Source organism: Lampetra fluviatilis, chromosome 41 (genome assembly GCF_964198595.1).
Source record: "Lampetra fluviatilis chromosome 41, kcLamFluv1.1, whole genome shotgun sequence".
Classification (NCBI taxonomy): domain Eukaryota; kingdom Metazoa; phylum Chordata; class Hyperoartia; order Petromyzontiformes; family Petromyzontidae; genus Lampetra; species Lampetra fluviatilis.
Genome location: NC_136315.1, coordinates 9404992 through 9414986, shown reverse-complemented (window position 1 = coordinate 9414986; position 9995 = coordinate 9404992). Strand labels below are relative to the sequence as shown.

The window sequence follows — 9995 nt, the reverse complement described above, 5'->3', positions numbered from 1 at the left end:
GTCCAGTGGTCCAGCCTGTTGTTATGATGTCATATAGGGCAGTCTGTGCACAAACGCCACCCTCCCTCAGCATCGCTTGGGTGATCATCTCTGCCCGGTGCCTTTCCTGGTCTCAGACTCAGGATCGCCTTCAGTACTTCCTCAACAGATGGCACCTCAGCCAGCCACTCACAGGGGGTGACCTCTTCCAATATTTGAGGCACCGCAGCCTCAGCAGGGTTATCCCCACTTTGTGCCATGATGTTTTCCTGGCTGAGGGATTTCCCCTCCCCCAGGACCTCACAGAAATGCTCAGCAAATCTGCAAACCTGTTCCTGGGGGTCGGAGATTGGATCACCGTTTTTTCCCCTAATGATGGTAATAGGTGTGGCGCTGCAGGTTACTTTTTTGATGGAGTTAAATAGTGATTTGTGATCGCGGGCCACTGAGGCAGACTTTATCTCCTCAGCAACCCGCGACCACCACCCATCCTTGCAGCGCCTTACGGATCTCCGAACCTCCGAGCGAAGGCTGTGGTAAACCTCATTCTCTGACGTGGGATGCTGTAGCCGATGAGAGTGGGCCTGTCGCTTTTTCTCACCTAACCTGAACACCTCCTCTGTCAGCCAGGGTTTCTGGGGAGGTCTGGACCGCGTACCCAAAGCAGCCATTGCAGCTGCATGAGTCACAGTCCTAAACCTCGCCCATTTACCCTCGACATCAGGAGGAGTGGGGGACGATGCCAACCCCAGCTGCAAGCGATGATTAAATTCTCGCTTGCAACTTTCATCAGCTAACTGAGACCAGGCCACTTTTGGTTGGAATGGGGTCCTGGGTGTACACCCACCACCGGAGTGGAAGAATGGCAGGCGCATCTTACAGATGACTAGTCGATGGTCAGAGGGCAGATCAGCTCCACGGTAGGTCCTGGTGTCAAGGACATGGGCTCCCATCCGCTGGTCCGTCACTATGTAGTCCAGCAGATGTTCTTGCTTGGACCCGGCATGCATCCATTATGTTGTGTGGATGCGCCGATGCCAGAAGAGCGTGTTGGTAATTACAAGCCCATGGGCTGCACAAAAATCTAGCAGCCTCCTACCGTTGTTATTGAGCTGATCTGGCCCATGCCTTCCAATCACTCCAGACCAGGTGCCAGCATCATGACCAACTCGGGCATTGGAGTCACCCAACAAGATGACTGTCCCGAGTGGCCACTTTAGCCAGCACCTGTGACAGGAGGTCATAGAAGGCATCTGACTCATCGGCTTTGCCTGCATCCCTCCACGGATGTTCATCTTCGGTGGGGGCATAAGTAACCACGACCACCACTCCTCGCCTCCGGTTGATGGGAAGGCGAGCCCAAAGTATCCTGGGGCTTACAGCTTCCCACACCTCACCGCCACGCTCACACGCCGCATTCATTCTTTTGTTCAGAAGAAGAGCCACACCCTGTTGTTTGGCAGTCACCTGCCCCGAGTGGAGGACTGTCCACCCCTCATAGTGGCAGGAGCAAGAACCGGTCCACCGGACCTCCTGAATGCCACAGAGATCCAGGCGGTACCGGTCCAGCTCCCGACAAAGGAGTGGCAGCCTTTCCTCCGCAGTGAGCGTTCGAACATTCCACGTGGCCATCCGTAGTGGTTTTTCGTTGTTTCTGGAGGAGCCCCGAGGGTGAAGATTCAATCTCCTGGCTCCGCCAATTGGGGTTTGGCCAGGAGACGTCATAGACGCCTGTCCCCCCGGGGCCTCCAGCACAAGCTTATTTGTTGCATATTTATGTTTCATTCGTAGTTTAGTGGTAATGAATTGAGGGTGGAGGGGTTACCAACCCCTCGCACCCGTCCAGAACCCCCGTTTAGCCACAGTGGTGGTCGCAGACGCCATGAGGGGAGAGGCCAATGGGCATTAGCCCTCCCTCCACAGCACTGTCCACGACAGTGTTGCCCATCCGGCACCGCGAGGAGGTAGGGGGTTGTTTTGCCGGACACCCACACTGTGACACCCACACTGTGACACTCACACTGTGACACCCACACTGTGACACCCACACTGACACGTGACACCCACACTGTGACACTCACACTGTGACACCCACACTGACACGTGACATCCACACTGTGACACGTGACACCCACACTGTGACACACACTGTGACACCCACACTGACACGTGACACCCACACTGACACGTGACATCCGCACTGGGCACTCCGAGTGGTTGGCGCTGCCACGTGGTCGAGGCGCGGCATCGCGTGATGCCGCGTGCGGGAAGACGCCGCGGGAGGCTGCAGGCGTCGCCGCCGACGCCTCCTCCGCACTTTGACAACGTCGACTCGCGTCGCGGGGACCACCACGTGTCTCCACGTGTCTCCGGGCGCAGGGTGACGGTCGGTGGCGACTCGTAGTCTCACGCGCGGGGGGATCGCAGGGACGTTCGAGAGATTCAACAGTCGATGGGGGTTCGGGATGTGGCGATGTTTTACAAAAAACCTGAGGATGGGTCTTTTAGCCACGCCAAACCCTCGCCGCCGATCGGAACCTCCGCGCGGACGGGATTCTCTTCTCTCAAGGCCGTTTGTTCGTCTTCTATGCAAAGGGAATCGGCCACACCTCCTCCCCGGCACAGCGAGTGTTGTGGATATTTAACTCTTGATATAAAGGTGAAGGATGGGGCATGTCAGCTTGCGTCTGGGTTCTTTCCATCTGTGCGTGCGCGTGCGTGTGTGTGAGCGTCTTGTCAGCAAACCGCTCGTTGACCCAGCAATGGCTCACCGAGTCTCAAGACTCTTTTCCAGGAGGCTCCTGCCAGGTCTACACAGCAGGAGTCGTTTGCGTGTCCACAATAAAAATGTAATTTGGACCATGACGCCGCCACGATGTCCGACCTCTCTCCTCGAATAACGTCGCCGCATCCGTGACGTCCACTTGCGAAGCAAGACGGCGCGGATTTTCTTTTTTACGATCGATGCACCCGGAGTATTGACCAGGGCGGAGGCTGGAGTCGAACCGCGAGCCCTCTGCGAAGAGTGGCGACCACGCCTCGACCCTCGCTCGATCATTCCGCTCGATGTCTCACCTCGCGCCATGCCTCGTGCTGCTCCGCGTGGCCGGCTTCTCGGCTCGTGCAGAACTCCTCACGCTGCTGCTGCTGCTGCTGCCATTGCATCCATCACGCCCCGCCCCGTGCGGGGGTTAAACTCTTCACGGGTTCTCGTCGACCTGAGCAGGGCGGGGGGAGGGAGAGAGGAGGTGGGGGGGACGAGGTGGTGGTGGTGGTGGGGAGGAGGGAAGTGGGGAGGGGGATGGGGAGGGAGGGGGCAGGTGGGGAATGGAGGAGATGGGAATGGTGAAGTGGAGGGGAGGGAGGGAGGAGGTGGTGGGAGGGAGGGAGGGAGGAGGTGGTGGGAGGGAGGGAGGGAGGAGGTGGTGGGAGGGAGGGAGGGAGGGAGGAGGTGGTGGGAGGGAGGGATGAGAGAAGCGGTGGGGGGCTGGAATGCGGAGGGAGGGAGGGGGGAGCCCGGAGTGGCTCACCGAGTCGTGTGAGCCAAGGCTGGGGACTCACGGCTCTCTCGCCTTCTGCGCAAGGTGGGTTGAGAGGATGGTGGTGAGTGGTGGTGGTGGTGGTGAATGGTGGTGGTGAGTGGTGGTGGTGAGTGGTGGTGAATGAGTGGTGGTGGTGGAGAGGATGATGGTGGTGGTGGTGGTGGAGAGGATGGTGGTGGTGGTGGTGGTGAATGAGTGGTGAGAATGAGAATTGGTGATTACTCGTTCAGGATGAATAATTATCGTGGTGATAATTCGTGAAAAAATAGATATGCATTATACTGGTGACGTATTAATGGCGATTCGTCGGATCAACAATGTCAATGCAATCTCTACAATCGCCGTTATCAATGCAATCATCATCGGTGTAATCATCCATGACCAAGGGACATTGACTCTGTTCTTAGGCTTACAATCGTTCGCGTCATCATCGTCTTCATGTTATTTATCCAGAAAAGTTGTTGTTGTTGTTTTAGGGGGGGACCCTTCTTACGTGGCGAGATTTGGCCGGTGGCTTTTGTTAAAGCCGTGGAGTGGAGTGGTGCGGGACGAATCCAGGGGGGGGGCGATGCTGCTGCTTCTGTTGCTGCTGTTGTGGTGACCCCAGTTGAGTAACCTGCAGGTAATGTTTGGCCAACACCGGTGACATTGTTTGTGTGGGTGTGTTTGAGTGTGAGTGTGTGTGGGGGTGGGATTGGATGAGCGGTGGTGTAATGGTCAGCGCGCTGCGCTACGAACCCGGCGACCCGCGTTCGATGTCCGCTCACGGTCAACACCGAGGACAATTATTTGAACCGTGTCCTGAGCCTCCCCTAGGTCGACTCAGCCTAAAATGAGTACCTGGTGCGGTGTGTTAACATCGCCCCTGGGGAGACAAAGGCGGCCGGGCGTGGTGCTGGCCACCCACCCTCTCGTGTACCATGCCGCCTTTATAGGTGCTCGCTAACAGCCCTTGCCCCAACAGTGTACTTTCTCTGTCTCCACTCGTTTTGTCGTTCTTATGTTCTGCTCTCTCTGTGTGTCTCGGCTGTTGTCCCTCTCCTTCTCTGCTTTTGTCTGTTCTTCGTGTTTGTGTCTTGTCTCTCTTAAACATTTCACACTTTACTTCTAACTTAGCAATCTTTGAAAAACGTAATCAACCAGGCTATGCGTTAATTGTGTGTTGACCGACCCTCTGTGTTGCATTAGATTACATTTCGAAACTTTGCTAGGTTATTTAATTTAGTGTGTCTCTCTCCCTGTCTCCTAATTTGTTCAAGCTTTCGCACCGTACCACTCACCGTGCTACTCATTGACATGCTAATTTCTTTAACCCCTCCCTCTCTCTCCGCCCCCGCCCCCTCTCTCTATTTAAGGCCTCGACACAGAGGCGTAGTTTCTCTGTGTGCCTATGTTTGTGCTCTCTCTATGTATCTCTGTGATATCTGTCTGCTTATATGTCTGTCTGTGTGTCTCTGGTTCTGTGTTTTATCTCTCTCTCAAATTTAGCATTCTCAGGAAGAACGTAATCAACCAGGTAGGGTGTTGACTGTTATGTTATCGGACTCTCTGTTGTATTACATGACATTTCTAAGTATACTAGATTTGTGTTTCTATTTCATTTATACCTGATGATGATTGCTTGTGTTGCAATCGAAACGTCGTATGGTAGTATTTAATTTATTATGTTCTCTTTATACGTGACTTTACCGAAAGAACCAAAGAGTAAGTCTGGTAAGGCTATACGGGGAATCTTTGTCTTTGCGGTTAGTGGGGAGCGGTGGTGTAGCGGTTCGTGCACTGCGCTACCAACCTGGCGAGCCGAGTTCGCTTCCCGCTCACGGCCACCAACAGCAGTGACGATTATCTAATCCGGTCCTGGGCCTCCCCTATGTCGACTCAGCCTTAAATGGGTACCTGTTGCGGTGTGTTAACATCGCCCCTGGGGAGACAAAGGCGGCCGGGCGTGGTGCTGGCCACCCACCCCCTCGTGTGCCGTGCCGGCCTCCATAGGCGCTCGCTAACAGCACTTGCCCCAACAGCCTGCTAAGGCTATACGGGTGATCTGTATCTTTGCCTTTGATGGGGGTTAGCTCAGAGACGAACCTCATGAAGAATCGGGGGAGAACAGACGCAGCTCCACGGGCGGGTCGAGTCGCGAGTCCAACCTCAGCGTGGCTCCTGCGGCGTTACCAACCGCGCCACCGCTCACGTTCATTACACAACGACCCACGACACGATCGCCCACCGGGCAAACTCGCTCCGCCGACTCGCAAAATGAATCCGAGCGGTGGGATCTCCGCTTGCGGGTTCGTGAGGAGAGGTAGAGCGTTTTGTTCAGCGCGCCACGCACTTAAAAAAAAGCCGCCGAGATGAGTTCGATTCCCACCGCCGAGTGCCAACATCAATAGCCAGCGATTCCTGAACCCGCTCCTGGGTGCCCTGTTCACCAAACCCAACATTGACCCCCGGGGGTGGTGAACTGTGGCCAAATCACCCGCACGACCCGCAAAGGCGGGTCGTGGATTGGCTGCGCGTTATCTGATTGTGAGCGTTGAGCGTCGACATACATGGTAGCGCCTCTTGGTATGGATGTCTGCGTGTGCACCTCTCAGGTGACATCAAAGGGAGACGATGAAATTCCACATTGCAGTGCCGGGGTTAAGTCCTTTCGTAGGACGGAGCTTCCTGGGGAGACAAAGGCGGCCGGGTGTTTGTTCTCCCCCTATTCTGCACGAGGTTCCTCTCTGAGCTAACCCCATCAAAGGCAAAGGTAAAGATCCCCCCTATAGCCTTAGCAGGCTGTTGGGGCAAGTGGTGTTAGCGAGCGCCTATGAAGGCCGGCACGGCACACGAGGGGGTGGGTGGCCGCACGCGTGAGCCCGCGGTTCTCACCTGTTCGTACGTGCTGGCCCCGTTAGCGGCTGTAAACGAGCAGTGGAAATTCCACGTTCCCGTGGCGGGGAGACAGCGGCACGCGGTGCTCGTGTTCGTTGCTATTGTGAGCTCTGAGTCACTCACCTACTCACCCCGCCCCCCTCCTCCACTCCACTCCACCCCCACCCCCCATGAGCCCCCTCCCTCTTCTATTCTTGCGTTCAAGGTCGCTTATGTAAATGTACCCACAGGGTGGAATCAATAGCGATGGTGACGATGGGAATAATGATGATGATGGGGATGATGATGGTTTTGATGGTGGTAGTGATTGTGCCGATGATGATTTTGGCAACGATGTTGATGGTGGTGATCGTGATGATGGTAGCGACGGTGGTGATCGTGATGATGGTAGCGACGGTGGTGGCGGCGATGACGGCGATGATGATGTCGCCTGCCTGTAATCCAGCGTGTTGGAGGCGAGGGCTGGTGGATCACGTAGAGATTCGTGAACCTCCCAGCCCGTGCGAGGACAACGCGAGGTGTTTGGTGGCACGGGGGTAGGACAGCGCAGCCCTGCCAGCCCCGTGGGCCCGTCAGCCCATCCGCGTCGCTTTGAGTGCTGCCCCCCCCCTCCCCCCCACGTGCACAGGAAGTCAATCTTTAGAGAACGTCATCGGCCAAACATTCAGATGCGGCGGCACCCTCCTATATATAAAAGAACGAGTCTTGAGACTCGGCGGGGTTCTGCTGGGTGAACAACAAAGGTCGACGACGATGATGACGATGATAACGATGGGGGTGGAGGGGTGGCGGAATGAATCGTGGACCTGGTGATCCGAGTTCGAATCCCGGCCAGGGCCAGCATCAGTGGCCCCTGATATCTGAACCGGCCATGGCCACCACCACCACCCGCTCCCAAACCTTCACCAATCCGCACTGACCAGCGGGGTGAAGTATGGTCGCCACAACCCTCGGGGCCGAGACGACGTCGGGTCGGCTTCACCCAGCAGTGGACGGGCAGACGTCCCGAGGTGACCGACCACTGCACCTCCCCCCTTCCCCTCCCTCCCCCACCTCGTAGGCGATGACGTGGGGGCTGGGACCCCGATCGACCCCTGCTCGGAGCGGGGCCCTGCCCCGGGACCCCCCCGAAGGCGACCCGCGCGACGCGTACGCGCTCTCCATCCGGCAGCTCGCGACCCCCACGTTCGACGCACGCAGCGTGGCCACGGGGAGGCCGCGGGCCGCCTGCGACTCGCAGAGTCATCAGCAGCAGCAGCATCAGCAGCAGCGGAGTCATCATCATCATCATGATCATCAGCAGCAGCGGCTTGACCACAGTCACCATCAGCAGCATCAGTCGCCGCACATCACCGCCGCCTCCTCCTCTTCACCCCCCTCCGCTTCATCCACCAGGGCCCCGGAGCACGACTGCAGCACGGACGCGCAGCACGTGGAAGCGGGGCTGTACGCAGAGCGCGTCCTCATCCACGTGTGTCCCACCAACCCGGGCGCGCACAGCGAGGGGGAGGAAGAGGAGCAGGAGGAGGAGGGTGACATGAACACATCATTATCATCATCGCCATCATCATCATCATCGGCGCCGCTGCTGATGATGGTGCTGCCACGCAAGGGTTGGGCGAACTCATCGTGTTGTCCTGACATTTGCGATTGTCGTCATCATCAGCAGCATCAGCAGCAGCATCAGCAGCAGCAGCAGCTTCAAAGCGCAGCGAGGGAAGCGCTGCCGCTTCGTGGCGGAGTCCGTGGGGCGCCGCCTCGCGACGGCTTTCTACCCAGAAGGTCCTTCAGATCAAAGCGACCCGCGCTGCCGGTCATCTATGAAAGGGACGGCGTTTGAAGCCGGGGCGGAGAGCGAGCGAGGAGGCGACACGAACGCGGCGCGGGAGGCAGAGATGGGGGGCGCCGGGGGGGGGGGGGGGAGAGAATCGACACCTTGAGCCGCTTGCTCCTTCCCACGCGAGGTGACTGGGATGGCGACTCAGGGTGTCGGGGACGCTGGTCCGCAACAGCCGTGACCCATAGACTCGCGTAGAGACCCATAGACTCACACAGAGACCCATAGACTCGCGTAGAGACCCATAGACTCACATAGAGACCCACAGACTTGCGTGGAGACCCATAGACTCAGGTAGAGACCCATAGACTCACGTAGAGACCCACAGACTCACGCAGAGACCCACAAACTCATGTAGAGACCCACAGACTCACGTAGAGACCCACAGACTCACGTATAAACCCATAGACTCACAGAGACCCATAGACTCCCACGCTTCAACTTGCACGCTGCAACTTGCACGCTGCATAGAGACCCATAGACTCACGTAGTGACCCACAGATTCACACAGGAGACCCACAGACTAGCATCGAGTAACACATAACTCGCAGCAAGCAGTGCACCGCCATGTGGCAGCCTCTGTGCCCAGGGTAACGTGCACGGTGTTGCGGGCGAGGTCTCGTTCACAGAGCCCTGCAGCTTGCACGCTGCAACTTGCACGCTGCAACTTGCACGCTTCAACTTGCACGCTTCAACTTGCACGCTGCAACTTGCACGCTGCAGCTTGCACGCTGCAACTTGCGCGCTGCAACTTGCACGCTTCAACTTGCACGCTTCAACTTGCACGCTGCAACTTGCACGCTGCAACTTGCACGCTGCAGAGTAGCAGACCGCTTTATTTATTTAACTCCTCGCGGAGCCGTCACCCTGACGGACAAAGCACGTGAGCTGAAGGTGCACTCCGTGTCGTTGTGGGGCTGCGTGTGCAGTCATTCGTGACCGCACTGGGGGACCATCGACTCGCGTCACCTGGTTTATTCATCGTCCATCTGTGGGAGGCTATCGGTCGCTATGCGAGTCTGTAGGTCTCTATGGGCGTCTATGGGATTGAATGCGTCTATGGGTCTCTACGCAAGTCTATGGGTCTCTTGTGTGAATATGTGGGTCTCAATGTGAGTCTGTGGGTTTCCTGTGTGAATCTGTGGGTCTCAATGTGAGTCTATGGGTCTCCTGTGTGAGTCTGTGGGTCTCTGTGCGAGCCTGTTCATGTCAGCCTCCCGCATCATCCTCGTTTCTCTTGACCAGCAGTGGCCTTCATTTAGTTTACTTCTGAACCAAATCGGTGTCGACTCCACTGCGGCGGAACGAGAGGGTCAGAGCAGAGTTCAGAGGTCACGACGATTCTGCGGGATCTGGCAGAAGGAAGGAAGCGACGGCGCGGTGTGACGCACGCAGCGCGGCCACCATCAGCTTCACCACAATCACCATCAGCTTCACCACAACCACTGTCAGCTTCACCACATTCACCATCAGCTTCACCACAACCAACATCAGCTTCACCACAATCACCATCAGCTTCACCACAACCACCATCAGCTTCACCACAGCCACCATCAGCTTCACCACAACCACCATCAGCTTCACCACAGCCACCATCAGCTTCACCACAGCCACCATCAGCTTCACCACAACCACCATCAGCTTCACCACAACCACCATCAGCTTCACCACAATCACCATCAGCTTCACCACAATCACCATCAGCTTCACCACAATCACCATCAGCTTCACCACAATCACCATCAGCTTCACCACAATCA

General features: G+C 56.9%; 1 protein-coding gene across 6 annotated transcripts; it reads left to right on the top strand.

Annotated features, from left to right (window-relative positions):
• Positions 1–3451: 3451 nt before the first annotated feature.
• LOC144946526 (uncharacterized) lies at positions 3452–8454 on the top strand. Of its 6 annotated transcripts, XM_078875498.1 has the most exons (3): positions 4003–4143; positions 5010–5037; positions 7459–8454. In XM_078875498.1, the coding sequence occupies exon 3, from the start codon at positions 7462–7464 to the stop codon at positions 8236–8238; it is 777 nt and encodes a 258-aa protein (XP_078731624.1). In that variant the 5' UTR covers positions 4003–4143; positions 5010–5037; positions 7459–7461; the 3' UTR covers positions 8239–8454. The 6 variants fall into 6 exon arrangements, with proteins under 6 accessions (XP_078731622.1, XP_078731619.1, XP_078731624.1 ...); XM_078875496.1 differs by lacking the exons at positions 4003–4143; positions 5010–5037 and adding an exon at positions 3452–3563; XM_078875493.1 differs by lacking the exons at positions 4003–4143; positions 5010–5037 and adding an exon at positions 3570–3582.
• The last annotated feature ends 1541 nt before the right edge of the window (positions 8455–9995 follow it).